Source organism: Microchirus variegatus (assembly GCF_963457635.1).
Source record: "Microchirus variegatus genome assembly, chromosome: 9".
NCBI classification, from domain to species: domain Eukaryota; kingdom Metazoa; phylum Chordata; class Actinopteri; order Pleuronectiformes; family Soleidae; genus Microchirus; species Microchirus variegatus.
In genome coordinates, this window is record NC_139810.1 from 10,402,333 (window position 1) to 10,422,897 (window position 20,565).

The window sequence follows — 20,565 nt, forward strand, 5'->3', positions numbered from 1 at the left end:
GGGGGTGAGATTTCAGTCTGAAACAGCACGGCGGACAATCGCTTCAGTGAGGAGAGATTTTGATCGGCTCGTTTGCAGTAACTTGGAGGTTTTTGACCATAAAAACAAGTTAATGTATGTAAGTAGACCTCCATAACTCACATATATGTGCGATAGGCTAACTATGACTTCATGAATTTATGGGGCGACAGACTAAACATTACATAACTATAGTTAAGCATTTATTAACCACTATTATTAAGTATTAATGTTCCTTAAATATGTAGTACCTCTGTGGTTGTGTTAGGGTCACCAGGAACATTAATAAAGATTATCAATGGATAACAATGGCACATTTGCATTACTGGTGAGCACTAACATAACATAGATTAACAACTTTAATGAAAACTCAACCCATAAGAAGATAGGTTAATAGGTTAAGAGGTTAATAAGAGGTTCGGGGCACTTTCTTTTCATCGCAGGCGGCATGTCATCATCTCTTGTTGTACATAAACTCTGGAGAAAGTTTGCGACGATGAAGTCCGCTAGCTTAATCAATAACATGTTGGCTAGGATAGCAGCCTTGGTATGACAAGAAGCCTCCGTCTTCTTTAAGAAGTACAGCCAAAGATTTGCGCTGTAACAGCCACAATTTAGTTCTTCTGCCATATGTTTTTCCTTGTCCATCTTCATTAAACAGTGAAAACATACACAGCTTCTCGAAGCCAATAACAGAGAGGAGCCTCCCAGCTGCATATTAAGTAGCCATGTGTTTCTTCTGTGACATCTCGCCACACCCTAACTAGGAATAGATTCACGGCAATCAAACAACCCTAATTCAAATACAAAGTTTATGGTTTTGAGACCCACAATACTGTGATTTGAAGCATGTAGTGACTTCTTCGAAATTTTTACTTGCATATTCTGCAAAAAATGAAAGACTTGTTGCTGGTTTGCTCGTGGCTGGTCACGTATTATTTAAAAAAAAAAAAAAAATTAAAATGAAGAGTTAGTAAATGCTTATTTTTATAGTATTTTTATTGTAAAGTGTTACCATGAAATGTCTTCACTTTGTGTTTGTATTTGTAAAGATTTCCCACCTGCCTATAAATGCAGTGATTATGAGCTTGTGTCAGTGAAAAGGGAAGACAATAGTCTTTATGGCTTCCTCATCACATCTCTTCAGACTTAGAGCCAAAGTATTACATGAAATGATACAGAGTCAGAGAACTGGGAGAAACAAAAAAAGGAACGAGTGCTGTGTTAAAGGATCAGTCGATAAAAATGGAAATGACTGTAACAGCTTCACTATATCTGGCAGCATGGCCGTGGTAGCTCATGTCGCTTCACCGACTAGAGCAGTGTGAATAAATATTTAAATATCTGATAAGACGATTGTGCTCAGTCGTTGCTTCTCTTTTCTCTTATCAGGGATGGACTCGAACTCTCAGACATCTCAGGAGCTGCTTATCCCCAATGATGTAAGTAGCAGTAACTCATCACTTTAAAGCTTTCACTTTTTTATGATGGTAGTGTTCTCCCATATGAACTGCAAAAAAAACATTGTGTATACAGTGCTGTGTTCTGCAGCCGTTGCACATTCAGTCGGGTGCCTTTCAGATTCTCTTCAAACAGAGAGCGGGCAACTTCCTAATCACCCTCATTACTCTAACCTCCAACTAACCCAAGGTTAAAGGGATTCTGAGCTGATATGGATACTTTTGCATTATTGTCTGGGCTGCAGTTGCAGTGCCTCAGAGTGACTCCCTTGAGTGCTCAGTAAATCCTCTCATGTTCCCTGACCTACTTAGAAGCTGTCTGCTGTCAAAACAGCCAATAAGAAAACAGACAAGGATCCTTTTCCTCTTCACTCAGCCTCCGCCAGGGTTTGATGAAACGTCTTTCCAATCTGAGAGCAAAATGCACAGAGTCACTTCAAATAAAAAGAGTCTGGCTATGTTTCCCCGTCTTGATCACTTGGATGTTACATTTTGCTGGTTTGGACATGTGTTATTATTTATTATGTTAATTATCCCATTTCTGTTCATTTCAATTTGAAAATGAATTAATAAAAAGCCTACATATCAAGTAAAATTCCCAATTAAGCAGTTAATTTATGGTTTAATTTGCAGCTCTGATATCTGGTGTAATAACAGAATCACTTTAATTCACAAAAGATAACTTCTGTTGCTCAGAAGATTGTTGAATGGCGCTGGTTGTTAGTAAATCTTATGAAAAGATCTGAGCTATTAAAATGTTTATTTATTGTATTTTTATACTTTTTGTCATCGGCTATGTACATGACATTGTGGTTATACACAAGAATCAAGCCGAAAACAATGCCGAAATGTTGATCAGTTAGAAAGAGTTCACAATTCTAAAAACGTGGGTAATCTCCAACACTGAAAACAACTGCTTTACAAGTCATAAGTCACTCGTGTGTGTGTGTGTGTGTGTGTGTGTGTGTGTGTGTGTGTGTGTGTGTGTGTGTGTGTGTGTGTGTGTGTGTGTGTGTGTGTGTGTGTGTGTGTGTGTGTGTGTGTGTGTGCGTGTGTGTGCGTGTGTATGTGTGTGTAAAACGTCAACGCAGTTTCATGCAGCCATGCAATGATGACTCCGCCCACGTTGAGTAGGTACTATTTTGTAGTGGAAATGCAACCTTAACCTTGCTGTGCCGAGGCGAGGCGAGCTGGGACCATTGTGGAAAAGAGCCATTACTTAAAGTAGACATTATACCCTATTTTCTCCAAATGAACATGTCTGTGACATGCTTTGGTCAAAATACCTTAAGATGAAGCATCATAGCAGTTCAATCACCCTGCCAAAACAGCCCTTTTCAGAACGCTCGGTTTTGAGTGCCTGTCTCTTTAAATGCAAATGAGACACAGGAAACTATGTCAGGGTCACTGAGGCTCTGGTAGCTGACAGCAGTTAGCATTTGGAAAAGCCATCCGATGCCGACTCTAGTCGGAAGTTTGTGTAGAACTCTGTGCTGCACTGTGCAGTCAAGAATAGAACACTTTGCAGCATTCCGCTCTTCAGGACTATTGCCCTCGTCTGCACTCTTGTGTTTTTGTAGGGACAAAGCAGAGCTCTGCAGGACAACAATTACAGGAATGTCTCATTGATACGTAACAATGAGACAGAAGTCAATATTGCATGTTTTATCTCCTGTACTTAGACTGAGGCGGACATGAGTAAGTCACACTTTGCCTATTCATATGGCCTCCAGAGTCCCAAATATAAGTATTAAAATGATTAAAAAGTTGATTTTGAATAATATGTCCCCTTTAAATTGGTAACACTTGGATGTATTAAAGCAGACCCAGACCGGACGTTCCAATTAACGCTATTTTTTAGGTGTGTATCAGTGCCATTACCTTGTTTATGAAGCCCTGAAGGTTCGAAACAATCAGTTCAGCCACTACTGAGAACGATGTGTTGTATTGTAATCTCAGGCTCAGCGAGATCTCTAAACCCTGCTAACAGCAGCAATAAGCAGCAAGTTAGTCAATGACTGCCGCAAATCCCACTTTTCATGCACTGGACATAGTTGCTATCAGCAGCTTTAAAGGGACAGTGTGTAATAATTAGTGACATCTAATGGTGAGACTGCCAATTGGAACAATCAGACGACTCCTTCACTCACCCACTACATTTTCGAAGCACTTCAGAGAGCAGAAAACAAGCCTTGGTACACCAAAAAGGTGTAAATAATCTTACACTATTCCTCCTCCTTCTTCGTTGATTTATGCGTAAGATTCTTAAACGCAAACTCATGCATGCTAGCACAAGATGGCGGCTTCTGTGAAGCAAGGCCCTTGCCGTAAAGTACAAATAAAAGGTTTAGTCTAAGGCTACCAAACCCAACAGTTTTCATTTTAAAGATATCATACACTCATCCAAACATATTTGTGAGTAGTAAATATAATTTCTGCCTCCTAAATATTAAACACTGGAGCTTTGCCTCAGGACCCAAAGTCCCTTGAAACACTCCTGCTTTTTAGCTTTTTCACTTGCACCGGCTCATCAAAATGTCGGCTCAGTAATTTCCTTTAAACATCCAAACACTATCAACACAAACAGGAGCTGATGTTAGTGCATCTCTTGGGGACTATTTTAAACTGTGTAGCAATCACAAGTATTTACTGCGGCAGGATGGTATTTGAGGTAGTGACTTAAAAATAAACTGCAGCAGCCATGTTTGGTGACAAAGGAGCGTGTCTGTCAGTGGAACACTGAAACACTGGAACACAGCGGCTCATTGATGTGCTTTCTGGAAAAAACATTGAGGAGTGTTTTCACCGAGGAATAAAGTGCAATTTATCAGGGTTTATCTTCATAGTCAGTTATCAGTTTATTGAAGATGTCGTGTGAAGGGATTTATCGACAAAGAGGAAATCTTTATTCCTAACAGACCTTACAGGCACAGCAGCAGCAGCTCCTTTAGATTTAAAGAAGAGCTAATCCATTCGTCATATCTGCAATTCTTTATAAGAGAGATTTTTTTTGAGAGCGAGAGAGTATTGGTTGCTCATGGTTTCACTCAACCATAGAACAGTAATCCATAAAATGTGGGTCATGGCCACCTAGTGAGCCATAAGGGTACTGCAGGTGGGCCACAAAAAATCATGACGATTGTGGGTTGGTGTAGTGGTTTGCACTCTTGCAGCAAGAAGACGTGCCCCGGTCGGAACAAGGGCCTTACTGCATGGAGTTTGCATGTTCTCCCTATGTGTGTGTGGGTTTTTCGGCATCCTCCCACAGTCCAAAAACATGCAATATGGGGATTAGGTAAATTGGACACTCTAAATTGATTGTAGGTGTGAGGGTGAATGGTTGAATATACGAGTCTATACGAGTCCCTACGATGGACTGGCGAACTGTCCAGGGTATACCGTGCCTATCACCCTATGTCAGCTGAGATTGGCACAGCACTCCGGGTAGAAGATAGATGGATGGATGGAGCCAATCCCAAATGACATAGGGGAAGGCCGAGTCACACCGTGCACAGGTCACCAGTCCATCACAGGGTCAACAAACTCTCACTCACATCGATGGTCAGTTTAGTTTAGGTGTCTAGTTAACTTAATCTGCATGTTTGTGGACTGCGAGAGGAAAACGACACACAGGGAGAAGATGCAACCTTCTTGCTGTGAGATAATACTGCTAGACACCGTTTAGCCCATGGAATGCATTTAAATATCTTAAATTTCCTGGTGTTTCATGTTGAGGGGGATGCTGAAATCGGCCAAAATGTTTCTTTTAATCCATAGAAATCTGTGTCTAGCTTCCATACCCCATAAACCAGAGTAGACGACAAAACATATATATAGTTTTTTTTTGTATTGTTTATGAAATAAATGTTATATTATTTGGGGTTTTGTGGGAGAGTTTTTTTTTATTCTCTTGGAACACAGCGTTTTAAAGTTTAGGAATGGCCTTCTACAGCATTTCTAAAATGCCTGAAGGCTTTTTCTCCCCCCTCAAAGTAAACCCCCACATGGCGAGTGGCACAATGCATCAGAGGAATGAGAGAGTCCAGTGCTGTACGTGACAGGGACAGCTGTAAGCTGTGGCCATTGTTCCAGAAGAGATGACTTGTAGCCATGACTGAGTCTCCTCAGCCTTCCATCCCCCCTTCAGGCTGGAGCCACACTCCGCCTGCACAATCCTGCTCTGTGCTTACACACTGAAGGCTGGGGGGCATCTCTCACACACACACGCACACACACACACACACACACACACACACACACACACACACACACACACACACGGATGCATTGAGAAACAGCTTACACACAGTCAGCAGGATATACTGTAATACTGCGCAAGTAGGACTTCGCCAGAAGAAAAATGGCTGCAACCCTCGCCATTCCATTGCTCTTCCTGTGTCCTTTCAAATAACTGCCTCAGCAGGAACTCAACAATATGGGCCACTTCTAGCCGAGGAGCACCGTGTTACAGACAGTGCACTGTTTGTTTTTATTAGGTTTACAAGTCATTCAAGTATTGTATGTGCTTTATGTGCCGCTTTCTATTATATCTCATAGTGGGGAACATCTGAAACAACATCTACACAGACAGCAGACAATTAAAAATGGCTTGATGCTAATATTATTATCTCTTCACCTTGGTAAAAAATGTTTGGTATTTGTAAAATGAGCATCAAAATAAGAATTAATGAAGATGAACTTGATACAGTGCTTGAAACTAAAGTCACACATAAACCATTTCAAAATCTATCGCAATACTGTATAAAACTCAGGATTATTTAAGTCCAAATACATGCCGTACTGTTAAACACATTTGAACCGTTTCCTTACTGCAAAAGAAAGTAAACAAAAAAAACAACCTTATCATGAGCTGACTAACGCAATATTTACTCAACTTAACGTACAGAAATGTAAAGTCTTGGTTGATTACATCACTAAAAAAAAGAAGAATTATCTAAAATTAATATTTGTGTTTGAAAAACCAAAAATATATAACAATGTTAAAAACCATGGGGTCAAACTGTGAATACTAATAATATTTTGTTGTGAAATGTTTAAAACATGCAGTACTCAGAATTTAAAAAAAAAATGTATAAGAATGATTCAACTTTGCAATATAATATTTTACTTAAATATGGCACTGACAGATAATAGATGATATATATCTCTTTGGGGTTTTTCGGTTAATTTAACTGTAGTTGCATTGATATTTTTAAAGTGTAGCTTGAAGAATTTTTTTTCTTTTGTCTCTGTTGGGCTTGTTCCTACGGGAATGACTGTCGACTGAGGTCATGCACGCCAAAGTGGGCGAGCAGTTGACAGCTGGTGTCTATTGACAGCTGGTGTAAAAGGCCAGTGGAGAGGTCTGTGTCTCAGTGGGGAGGAGAAATTATCTGTGATTTGAGGGCTGTAGTGGCCATTGTCTCATGAGTTGCTCTCTTTAGTCTTAAAAACCCCCCACACTTTCGTACACACACACACACACACACCTCCACCCTATCCCTAGAATAAACTGCTGAGCCAATAATAGCCAGGCAGACCAACCAGGTCGCTGTTTGACCAATCAGACATTGTGGAACGGGCTGCTTACTTCTCAGGAAAGGAATGTGAAAAGCAGAGACAAGTGCAGCACAAACACTGTGTGTGTGTGTGTGTGTGTGTGTGTGTGTGTGTGTGTGTGTGTGTGTGTGTGTGTGTGTGTGTGTGTGTGTGTGTGTGTGTGTGTTCCTACCTCTGTCAGCCGTTAAGCTGCCAGTACACACACATACTAAAAGTACTTCATCACTGCCTGTCCCCACTCACTGTATATCTGGCAGCGGAACCGTGTCACTGAGCTCTGACACCCTGCACTTGAGCTAATATGCGGCCTCAAGCCTGTGGTCTGGTAAATATCTATTGTCACTAATGGCCAAGGGTCCAGATTGGTTAATGAAAGCAGAACAAAAAGTAATAATACATGCAATAAAACTTGTGCCACACTGTCTAATCTCTTCTCAGTAATGGGAACACTCAAGCCGACGGGATTGTATATTATATATTTGAGTTATTTTCCCATTATGTTTTCCATTAGTGCGGAGATGCATCTCGCTGGCATGCGTTTGGGAAGTGATTTGTTTGGGAAGTCATCACCACTCTGCAGAATCAATAACCTTTTAGCCACTCAGATTAATGACAGGCAAATGTGCCCTCACTCGTCTCTTTTACCGGTGCACATGCAGTAGCAATTAAGGGAGACTCCGGGGAGACAGAAGTGCCTTTGACATGCATGATGGATGGCCCAACGCACTGAAGACAAACAGTGTAATTGCAATATCTGAAGTGGTGTGCATTATGTCAGCTCAACATTGCCACACACTCCTTATTTTTCCGTAGCCTTGTTTTGCCATTTTCTTCAGAATCACTTTCATCAGCATAACAAATCCATACAACGACATGAAGCTCAATTCAGTCAAATGATTTATTGAGCCGCTTTGCTCGTAAGGCAGGCCCTTCACTCCCCCTCTGTGTATCAGCAAACTCATTCATCTTTTCAGTCAAAGCGACTAATCCACCTCACCTCTGTTCTCCTGCAGCTGATCGGCTCCATCATCGGTCGTCAGGGCACCAAGATCAACGAGATCCGGCAGGTGTCGGGGGCTCAGATCAAGATTGGCAGCCAGCTGGATGGGACAAGTGACCGCCATGTCACTATCACAGGAACACCGGTCAACATCAACCTGGCCCAGTACCTCATTACCTCCTGGTGAGGCCCAGTCACATGCACAGCTGATAATGTATCAACAGCTAAATGAATGCACTGATTTGAAAGCGTCAAAGGTGATACTATATTTCCAATAAACAGTAATGAGGAATGACCTGGTGCTGCTGATAATTGGCCTCGAGGGACCAACTATTGTACGACATAATTTGGATATGGGTATTTGTAGTTCAGCACTGATTAACTTAATATTATAAGTTGTTTCAGTACATTGGAAATAAAATTACACACACACACTAATTAGTGAGAGTGAATTTGACCTCTGCATTTAACCCATCCTTATTAAACACCAGTTCTGAACACACACAAGGTAGCAATGGGGATGTGAATCCTGGGATGTGAATCGTTGAACCTCCAATTCCTTTCCTCTTCACTATGGGCTACCTTTGTAAAGAATATAATTCAACACAAGACAGAATATTGCAGTAAATTATTAAATTGGTTCATATAAATACAAGTGAATAAACTTCTGGTCCCAATAAACAGAATATAAGTGGATAAATGAAGCAGCATTGAAAATTGTTCTTGGAAATGTTTACTTCACATTGAGAATACTGACCTACTTTAGAAATGAATTTGGTCATAATTGGTCCCCGCAATTATTATTATTATTATTATTATTGCTATATTCAATTGAAGCCATGTCCTTCATTCATTTCAAATACTCTACAGAGAGTACACTGTCCGGGTGCATTCACTGATGAGGAATAGTAATTCTGAGTATCAATGTGTTGGTACTGCTTGTGCAAATGGAAATCTATCAAAGTTACTCATTCTATTAATTAAAAAAATGGCATAAAATGAAGTGAACATAAGCAGCATTTAAAAAAATAAATAAACTACAAAATAAAAAAAGCAAAAATTAAATAGTCAAATCAAGTGAGTAGTATCTGTGCCGGACATAACCAGTAATCTTTGATCTGATGTTTGGTTGAAGATTATGTGTAAGGGATCAATGACTCACTGATGATGTGTAAGCTGAAGCCATATTTCAGGAAACATTCTGACTCTAATCTACTGAAAATATTTTTGATAAAAAATACAATTTAGGTTTCACAAACGGAGCCAATAAAAATAAAACATTTTTAAAAAACACGGAGGAAACATGTAAATTGAAAATAAAACGGTTCCAGTATAGAACCTTGAGGAACTTCAAAAGTCAAAATAGCACCAACAGGGAATTCAGTGGAACCACCAATTAATTCTTGTTCCTATATTATCCATAATGTAACAGTAAACTCACACCTCCAGTAAGTAAATAATTCAAATAATTCATACATTTCTGGAAACACTAGTCTAACACTTAAGGTGTGTTCCATTTATAGTAATAACTCAGAATGTCCAACTCAGAAAATGACTAGCCCAATACGTTTACATCCATGTCTTTTTCCGACTGGGGGTGAGGGGGGGGGGGGTTACGTCACACACATTTCCAACTTCCGAGTTCCATTGTAAGTGAAACATAGCATTGTCCTCTAATTTTCTGTACTGTCTCTGTCTCTGTATCCTCCCTCCCTCTTCCTCTCTTTGTCCCCTCAGTTTAGAGACAGCCAAATCCACGGCCCAGGCTGCCACCATGGCAACTCCTATCGACCTCAACATGGCCTTCACCCAGCCCACTTCCCCAGCTGCCTCCCCCACTCCCACCATGGCTGCTATGGGTGCACTGACCCCTCATATGTTGGCGAGCACCCCGTACGGTGCCATGCCCCTCTCCGGCCTGCTGGGGGTGAAGTCCGTCCCCTTCCTGACTCTTTCCAGCCCCGCCCCCACCGTGGCTGCCACCGCGGCCCCCTCCCACTCCGCTCTGGCCGCCTACACCGCCAAAATCTCCTCAGCCAACTGCATCAAAAAGCCAGAGAGACAGAAGTTTGCTCCTTACTGACGTGGCCTCTGTGTCCCTACACGTGCAGAGAGACGGAGGAGAGACGAGCGTGCAGTGTTACTTCCACAAACGCCTGATGTAGCCATATACCCGCCGGCAGAGATGCTCTTGACTTTTAATCTGTGATGCACCAACAGAGACGAGACCAATGGAGATGTGGATAAAGGTATTTCAAGTTATTTACGGTTATAGATAAGTTGTGAGTTTCCCATGAATTTATGGACTGCTTTCATTTTGTCACCTCATCACTGATATTGATCCTTACACTGAATACAAAAAATGGACGTAGTTTTTTTTTCCAGTTGTAAAACACACTCCCTGTAACCAGGCTCCCATTGGACGATACTAGCTTCAATCACACTGGTGTCCACTCATTTATGTGTCATGTTTGATCGTTGTTGCCCTAAATGGAAACGTCATTTTCAAAACTAGACAAGAAGAGCTGAAACTAGTGATCAAGACCATTAACTCCTCAGGAAAATATCTGCTGATGTTATAAATCAAGTATAGTAAGTTGTCGAAGCTCATTTTCCCATAGACTTTCCTTTTGCGTCCAGTCGAATCGCCCCCCCTGGTGGCTCTAACTGCTACTTCACTACGTCCATTCTTATAGACAGTGTATGAATTGATCGCTAAAAAAAACAACAAAAACAGAAAAAGAAAAAAAAAAACATTGGAACCTCACTGAGAAACATGTTTAAATAACGTGTTTCTCCAGTGAGAGGTCAGCTATGAGTATTTATCCTCCAATAAATTTGTAAATTATACTCAGATGCTCTACTGTACAATGCTTTTATACAATGTCTATGTTTGCCTCATAAAGTTTTTAAGAAAATTTGTAAATGTCTTGGGGGTACAGGGGGATTTTTTTTTAATAATCTGTGCTACAGTACTGTACGTTACTGTTTGGTGTTATGTTCATTTTGTTGGATTTTTGTTTTGAATGAGCAACTGGATTAATCTTTATTTATTAGTATTGTTTCCATTTATTAAAAGTCTTGTTTCCTGACTTTTGTCTTTTTCTTTCATGGTTTATTTGTGAATGTATCTGCTGCACGACATGCTGTGGCTCCGTTTTATTAGCTTCACAGGTATATAAACCGTGAAATGAATTCAGTGATAAATTAATGGAGTTGCGCAGTAGCACAGCATTCAGGAGGAGGAAAGTGTACACAACATGATGCAGTGCCCGATCCAGGTTATTTTTGTTTTCTTCCAAACACAGTCTGCATGACAGCTTCACATTCCAGTTGCCGGGATTTATGAGGTGCTTTTCACTTCATTGTGCTCCTGTGCCCTGAACAATAACTGCAGAATGAGACGGTGCAACCCGGCAAGAGACGTGCGTTGTTCTGCCCACGAGCCGAGCAATAACAGCCTGACATGCATGTCAGCGCACAAACAAAAGCACACTGTGCTCCATGTGGAGAGCATGTAGTTATACTGAAACAAGTCACGGTAATTCCCCCTAAGACAAATTCTAGCTTTGTGTGGAACAAAAGAAAACTGAGGAAAGATGGGAAAAAGAGAGAGAAGCCACAGTGATGCTGCAAAAAATAAAATCCAGTATCTGCATCATCAGCATGCAGTGCACCACAGCATCATCATCATCATCCTCCTCCTCCTCCTCCAGAGAGGCAGCGAGGAGCCTTTCATCCTAACTCGTCTTTTTTTCCTGTGCCTGCATAACAATAACATATGCAAGACACTGAGAGCACAATCCTATCTATCTATCTATCTATCTATCTATCTATCTATCTATCTATCTATCTATCTGTCTATCTGTCTGTCTGTCTGTCTGTCTGTCTGTCTGTCTGTCTGTCTGTCTATCTATCTATCTATCTATCTATCTATCTATCTATCTATCTATCTATATTAAGCTTTACTTTTTGAGCAGCATGAGAATGTAATTAATTCAATTATTCCCATTACACAAAAAAAAATAGAAAATCAAATCTAATTTGATAATGTTATTAACTGTATGCTTTAGCTCTAATTATCACTGAAGGATATTTTTACAGCAATAAACAGGCTGTCAGTGGGTGACTTATGCCATCTGTAGGCCACACTTCATTAAACTGATAGTTAAAAATAGTGTTAATGGTATCAATGTTTGCAGAGATTTGTTGATTAACCAACATAACACATTGAACAGTTGCTTTATAACAGTATATTAGACACAATATAAACATCAGACAGATCAATCGATGATGAAAATAATCGGAAGTTGCAGTTCTATACACAAGCAATTGCCATTTGAATATCAGTGTAGGATGTTACTGATTGATATAGGCTGCCATTAGATGTGTGCTGTTTTAATGCAACCAACACTTACTTGAACAATAGCAGACACTGGCCCTCAAATATCTGCTATTTCACCATTCAATAAATTTTTGAGCATCACATACACATCAACTCATTTGGCATGTTTCCACCGTCTTGCCTCGCCTCAGTTGCGTTTCCACTAGCATAGTACATGGTAACAGTTACTTTTTTTAGTACCTGCTCTTGCGATGTACTATACATGACGTCACTACGCTGCCAGCCACTGATTGGTCCGAGTGCCGTTACAGGAAGAGGAGTCCGACACAAGAATTGAGCATAAATGTATTATAAAATCTGGATAGAGCCCTGCCCCCTCTGCCTTGAAGACACTTTTGTCATGGTGGCCATACTGGGTACTGCAACAAAAATTGCTCATGGGGCCCAAAAAGCAATTTTCCCATTGACCGCAATAGTAACAGAGACGCTTGAAAAAGTGTCCACAGGACACCTCGAGACATGGACACAGGCTTGGTTAGATCTTTAGATTATATATTTTTAATTCATGTAGTTTTATATTTGTTAAATCTTCCTCAAGGCCATAAAAATGTTTCGATAACGATAAATTTTCAATATATCGCTCAGCCCAAGTCGAGATTAAAGTCGCCATGATATTTCAACTTTATTCTCGACATTTTGAGTTTAACGTTGACACTTCACCTTTAATCTCGGCAAAAAACAATTATTTTCTTCATGTGTGGCCCTAATACTCTAATACTAAAAAGCAGCACTGTAACATCAGTGTGATTATGTAAACAAACAGTGGAGAATCCACAGATTCCAACGGTACGATTTGTATCACCATGACCAAGATTCACGGATCCCCAAAATAAGAGCAAAACAACTCACTTTCAAGAAATACAACCAGAAATGTCTTACCTTTGCTGTATATCAAAATAAGTAATTTCCACTGGAACATAAAAGCTTCTAATGAAGAACTACATTTCCCATCATGCTTTGGTTCCATTACTATTCCCGGTCTGATTGGTCATTTCAAATCGACATTGGATCATTCTGATTGGAGATACACATTTATATCCTTTTGACTCGCTAGTGAAGTGATTCACACGCATTTGGAGACTGGAGCCGGATTCTATTGGTTTAAAGCATTGGTTCTCAAAGTGTGGCCCGGGGGCCAATGGCGGCCCGCAGAAACATTTCTGGCGGCCCTAGAATGAATTACAGTTGATAGTTTTAATGCAGGAGGTACTAAGCTTGTTAAATGTTTATTGGACATTACTGGATACAGACCAATACGTGTAAACAAAAATACTGGGTATTTACCTGGTTTCTATATGGTGAATTTTAGTGTATTATTGGGTTATAAGCTGGTAATAAGCAGGTAGCTACAGCCCCCAATTACTAGCTATTTACCCAGTAAATATATGGTAACAGAAATGTGTTACTTGGTATTAACCTGTAATTAGAAGGTAAGAACAATGGCCAAAATACTGGGTAATTACCCAGTCAAGTATAAAGCGTTATTATATAAATACTTAAGTTACATTATATTAACGCTTATATTACTTAACACTAAATCGTAGAACTGCAATCTGGTCATTAAAGTTATTACAAATGGGATTTCTTTCTGTTTTTTTTCCTTTGGCGGCCCTCAGTCCAATGTTGGGTTCCTAAATTGGCCCTCAGGTATCAAAACTTTGAGAACCCCTGGTTTAAAGCATTAAAACAAGCTATCAATCACCCACACCCGCTGTGTAACTGAACATGCTGCAGAGTCACAGAGTTGTCCTTACGCTCCACACAGGGAGCATCGATTTACAGCGAGTTTGTATACTTTATTATTATTGTTCAAAACATTTTTTTAGACCAATAGTGACATGTAAATAAAATTAAATTGGTTTTTAATAATTCTTTACCTAAGAAATCTCAAATGGCACAGATGGTGCCAAACAGTGCCAAACGAGAGAACGCTGTGACATCCCTTTACTAAAACCTCTGTAATTTTACTCTGCTTCACTTCAGCAGCATCAGACTTTGCACAGCTCATGTCCACATGCTGTTACAGGAGTTTTTATTTATTATATTATATTTTTAAAGGTGATATTTACTTTAAAATGCAATATTTCTTTAGGTGAGGGAAAAAAATCCTTCATTAATGCGGGGTTCCACCTACATTTACTCTGACACAGTGGCATCTACAGTGAAACTTATACTAACTGCATAGATATACTCCCTTTAGTTTGGGCATGTCATTTTTGAGCAGGGACACCAAAACAAGGGTCAGGGTAGAAAAGAAAAGAAGTTAAAAAAGTTAACAATTCCAAAAAAAAAAAAAGTGGGTTAATGGCCAACATTTACCAGGGAAATATCTAAAATCTCAATATTTAAATGGGACACTGTGTAGTATTTATGTGTTTATATTACCCAAAATCCACTTTTGTATACATATTATGTGCTCCTGCATTGTCAAGTTGCTGTATCTTTGTTTCATTTTCATAGAGTTTCAAAAAGTCATGTAAAATAACATGGTCGTGGGCCGCTACTGCTTTGCCACGATGCCATGTTTCTACGGGAGCCTGTATAGACAAACGCGAGAGAACAAATCGAGCGTCGCTTTACTTGTAGCGGAAGTCCCGCCTCCACTGACGGAGCAGGAAGTCTGAGGTATAAACAGAGTGGATCTTTTTACACGTTTAGAATGGACCACACGTATTTTACAGCGGATAAAGGAACACCAGTACCTGACCGTACGCCCGCAAAGAAAAGGAAAAGCGACGCTGGAAAACGTGACCACGACAAAAGACGGCAGAAATCACAACGGTGTTGCATTCCCGAAGTGGAGAGCGCTGATGAGGGACAGAGGGTTACGCAGTGATGCCGACCTCGCTTATTTTCTGCTGGCCAGGTAATTTCACATACTTATCTAAATAGTACTTTTTGCGTGATGGCAGTCACTAAACCCAGGTTAGTGTGTGTGTGTTGTATTACTGTTCGCCCTCAGCGGCACCGGACGTATCTTGGCTCTGCAAATGTAAATACGTTCCCTGCTAACCCCATCTCGAAACGGCTATGTGAAATAACAATCATTACCAGTTATTGCGGTGACAGTTTGTGTGAACATGCACTTAGCTCGCTATTAGCCATCAGAACGCTAACAGTATGAAAACGTTTTTTTTGCTATCTTACATGTCTTAGACCAGTGCTAATACGATATACAAAAGACACACTTATACATCTGAATAAATACTAGAACCTCATCTGCTGACACGGAGAAAGACGACGAGGACGACATTTGACCGGCTGAGGATACCGTAGCGCTCAAGGAAGGGAGGGGGTGAGCAGAGGAGCAGTTCGTTGTTGTAAATTTGAGCCTCTCCTCTAGATGTCACTATAAATTACTTACTTTACCTTTAACAAAAGGAGCCTGGTGTATTAAGCGACAACACTGCTAATACAGTATATATGAGACCAGCTTTTTGTGTGTGTTTGTGTGTGTTCATATTACATTAGCTCACACAGTTGAGCGTAAATGTACAGGTCGGTTTAAGGTCGGCAAAGGGCTGAATCCTGAATTACAAAACTGTATCACACACTAGAAACTATCATGAGGGGAAAAACAGTAAATATAAAAAAAAAAAAACTACCTAATAATTGGACAGATCTTTTCACAGCATAAAACATCACAGTCTCTAGTGTGGAGCAGGCTTAAGACTTTTTAAGGGTTAACGAGACACAGGTGTGGCTAATTAGGGGTGGGGTAGACAATCAGCACAGGTGGGAGGGCAGGAAGTGAAGTGACCTGAAATGAGACAGTAGGAAGTAAAGAAAAGAACAAAAAAATTCAATATACACAGAAACAGGAAAACATAACTCAAGCATGAGGCTGTTATAGTTCTCACCTTCTCTTGTCTTCTTTGTTCTCTAACCCTATGCACACACACACACACACACACGCATGCACGCAGGCACACACCGAACTACTTCTAACCATAACCCCTTAACCCTCCAACAGCCCTTTGAAGTTGTGAGGACATACCAGAATATCCACACACACACACACACACACACACACACACACACACACACACACACACACACACACACACACACACATACTAACACACATATTCTTATGTTTATATATATATATATATAAACATAAGAATATAAGTGGATCTGGACCAGGACTGAAATCTGTCCAATTATCCCTAGGTGTGAGGTAGGTTTTTTTTAAAAATCTTTTTCTTCCAGCTGTTTTTCCCCTCATGATAGTTTCTAGTGTGATACAGTTTTGTAATTCAGGATTCAGCCCTTTGCCTACCTTAAACCGACCTGTACATTTACGCTCAACTGTGTGATCTAATGTAATATGAACACACACACACACACATATATTATATACATACTATTTACTGACAATCGTATCCTATCTATTACCAGTTAATGTTTAACCCTAACCTTAATTCACATTCTAATGATCAGAAATGAAGTTCTGCCTCATTAGGACCAGGTTTTGCTCTCAATGGGGACTACTGGGCCTGACAAGGTCAGTGTTTACGCCAGAAAAGGTCCTATACACACATAAGGTAACAAATACACACACACATTCGCATCTTGACAGTGTTATCTTAACGCTGTGGTGTCAGTCACAGACTTGCCTTTCCATGACAAACAGCGCCCTCTACTGTCGCCTCCTCCACACACAGCACTCACAGACAGCAGAGGTAAAGAAAGGAGACGTTGGTGCTGATAAAAGATTGTCTTTAATGTTTGGCATTGTTAATGAATTCCATACCACAGCAGTTTATGGGAGTAGGAAAACCACTTTTACAACCAAACACTGTTTGATCATGCTAACACCATATGTACAGGAAAGCACATTGAAAAGTGTATAAAGTATTTATATGAGAAGACTCAAAGTCAAGAACGGTGGAGACGGCCACAGTCGAATGGATTTGTCCATTTTTCAAACACTGATTATAGATATTTATCAATTACATTGATCTCTGGAGTACATGTATATACACAAAAACAATGATAAACTTTTTTTTTTTCATTTTGAGGGTGTCTGCAATAATTCTCAAAAATATTTCACAATACTGCTGTATGTACAATGACAGAATTTACATTGAAAAATTCTATTGTACGTATATTTTGAGTATCACTCCAGTCACCAGTTATCCTCCAAGCCATCAAGCTCTCAGGAGATACTCACATACTGTATATATATCTATATATATCTAACTTCATCTCCATACAAAGGACAGCAGCCTATAATGTGGTACCTGGGTACGGCTTCTGAAATATGTTCACACTACGGATGATCTCACATACAAAAATAGATGTTGTCTAGTCAGCTGACAACCTGATGTACAATAACACAAAGCATCCACCTGGAGAAAAAAAGAAGAAGAAAACAACCAGGAAAACAGGTATTTGTTAAAATATTAGCTTTATCCTTCCTCCCCCCACTATGTCTCAGTAAACAGTGCTGTTCTTCTGCTCTGCAAAAAAAAAAAAGATAACCTCTCCTCCGAATCAGGGCTTCAGTGTTCTTCTAAAACACATCATTGGTTTTCACACAACGGAAAAGTGATTGAGAAAGAGCCGCAGGCAGAAATAGGAAACATTAGCGCTATGAACCAAACAACAATCTGAAACCAAGAGCGGGACGAAACCATACAAAAACATCACTGTTGTAGGTAGATATCTTCTCCCCCCCTCCCCCCATCTCCAGGAAGTGTAGAGTGAACAGAGGGAAACGGAGATTGTTGGTAAATGAGCTTCTCACAGTCTGGATGAGGGTCAAACTGCATTTGAGTGCACTTAAGGCAGGGGAGGCAGTTCTGACGCTGTCTGAGTGGTCAACCTCGACCAAATCACTCAGCAACCGAGGGTCAGGACAGTGTCATCAGATGTCCAGGCTCTGCCCTCACTGCTTAACATGGTCCAACCACCATTGGAAGGAGGGGGAATAGAGAGAGGGAGAGAGGGAATGGTACTCGTGTTAGTGTTCAGCGTCCCAGCAGGTGGTTGAGGTGTGAAGTGGAAAGTCCTCGTCTGTTCACCACAAACATGAAACGCAACAGGCTTATGAGTTCTGCCCTGTCATTGTCCAGACATCTGCATTCTTCCTTCTCAAGATATCTTTGTCACACAAACAGAGAGAAACACAGACTTCTTCAACAGAGACGACTGAACTTAAAGCACTTGAACAAAAACCAGATTTGCAGCTTGTGCAATACAAACGGAGCATCTCGTCTGAATACATTCACGTAAGGTTTCCGATTGGGAAATCGTCAAGTCTGTGGTCAGCTGACGTTCGTTATCCCTCGAGATGCCGGTCCAAGAAGAGATCTGCAAGTCCGACCGTCGAGACCTGCCACAGCAGCAGCAGCAACATGGATTACAGTGCGCCATTTGATATGATTCACTATTAAGGAGCACTTAACAGTGTTTTGAAAAACATAATGGACTTAAGCCTTTGAAAACACTATAATGTAGCAAATTTATCAAAATAAGAATTTGTATATATGAAGTGTTTCAAGCAGAGAAGTCACTATGCTGTGAATAACAACCTTCTGTCGCTTCCTTGTGTTGTGAAAAATGACATGAGAAGCAAAATTCAGGGAGTTCAGAGCTTATACTGCACCTGGGTTCATGTTGGTAAATGATCATGGTCGTCATGTTTCACAAAACTGTTGTCGTATTTTTCTCAATTAAAAAAAACAAAACAAAAAAAAACATGCTCACAAACAAGTTGTACAGTTGTGTACAATCAATATCAATTTTTGAACGAAGTGAATCTGTTTCTGTGTACAGTGACAGATCATTCTCTTCTAACCACATCTAAGAGGCTACAGTGATGGGCAGTCGCGCCTCAAAGCAAAGACTCACCGAGGTTCACCCCTTTGTTTCTTTCCTTCATATGCACTGGAATTAAAAAAAAAAGAGCGAAAAGAGTTAACAAGAGACTCTTTTCCGTTTCTGCTCCTGTAACTCAGGTGCAAATGAAGGGAAAAAGACAACAAGGAGGAGAAAAGCTCTAACTGAAGTGTGAGCGAAGCCTCCTCATCACTGTGCCTCCTCGTGCTCCTCGCTGATGCATTGCTCCCAGGCGTGTTTCCCCTGCTCGTCTCTGTGACCATGGGGGGAGTGGAAGATCCTGCGGGGCAGTGGGATGGGCTGAGGTGCCAGCTCCTCCTCAGGGATGCAGCCCTCTCTCAGGTAGGGTTTAGGCGGCACGGCTGGAGGCTGAGGCCGGCGGTAGGGGATGTGGTGAGGGCCGTGAGTGGAAGCGTGGTGGTGCGGCGGGGGGCCGTGAGAATGACTGTCCAGCCCGGGGTGGGCATGAGCATGAGGGTGTGGGTGGGTGTGCGGATGCGAGGCAGGGCTGCGGTAATGGAAGGGGCGGACTGGGTCCACGGCATCAATATCTGTGCCACCATAGTGGATGTGCAGGTAGGGAGAGGCCAGGTACTCATCAGGAGGAGACCATAGGTGACTGGGAAGAGGCTCCAGGGCGTCGTTCCTGATGGGACCAGGCTCTGGATACTGACCTCCATAGTTGCTCTCACTCAGGGAGGAAACGCCACTGCTGGCGCTGCCAGACAGAGTGGAGTTGCTGCCCCCTAGAGCTGACTGAGGACTGGTGGGGGAGCCAGGGATCGGGTGGAGAGGAGACTGGTGAAAGACACAGAGACATCGCCATCACTTGAATTACAAGTCAAAGCAGAGGTGTCACAGGAACCTGAATGGTCACATGACTTATTCTGTGTCACAAATACTGAAATTACCCTCAAGTGAAAAGAAAAAAGCTATACTCATCACTCTGATTTGAACACGATGGCTTGGCTGGTGCCTCGTCACAGGCATTTAGGGGATTTATTTGATTTAAAATGGCAAATTATATTGAATAATTTGTAAGTGAAGACAGTGAACTAATCGTTTGGAGCAGAGGAGGAGAGCGAGAGACACAGGTTGGCATCAGTCCTGACACTCAACTCAACATAATCAGTGAAACATCAAACACAGAGCTAATAAACACAGATTTAACAGGGAAATGTGCATTTCAATGAGAAGTAACTGTAAAATGACAACAGGTAGAACAGTGTGGAGACATCTGTATTTACATCAGGGTTTTACATGTTTTAATGGTTTCC

At 40.9% G+C, this 20,565-nt stretch overlaps 2 protein-coding genes across 2 annotated transcripts in view; one reads left to right on the top strand and one right to left on the bottom strand.

Annotated features, from left to right (window-relative positions):
* The window catches only part of LOC310931412 (poly(rC)-binding protein 4-like), a 61,612-nt gene extending 50,647 nt beyond the window's left edge, over positions 1 to 10,965 (top strand). The window contains exons 12-14 of the mRNA XM_083894551.1: positions 1,411 to 1,460; positions 8,051 to 8,220; positions 9,775 to 10,965. Of these exons, the coding sequence (XP_083750677.1) occupies positions 1,411 to 1,460; positions 8,051 to 8,220; positions 9,775 to 10,120 (566 nt within the window). The 3' untranslated portion in view covers positions 10,121 to 10,965. The remainder of the gene's footprint in view (positions 1 to 1,410; positions 1,461 to 8,050; positions 8,221 to 9,774) is intronic.
* Positions 10,966 to 19,477: 8,512 nt separating this feature from the next.
* Positions 19,478 to 20,565, bottom strand: part of LOC310931575 (dedicator of cytokinesis protein 3-like) — a gene marked incomplete at both ends in the record, with an annotated part of 80,627 nt that continues 79,539 nt past the window's right edge. Inside the window, one exon of the mRNA XM_083894762.1 lies at positions 19,478 to 20,086. Within this exon, the coding sequence (XP_083750888.1) occupies positions 19,478 to 20,086 (609 nt within the window). The remainder of the gene's footprint in view (positions 20,087 to 20,565) is intronic.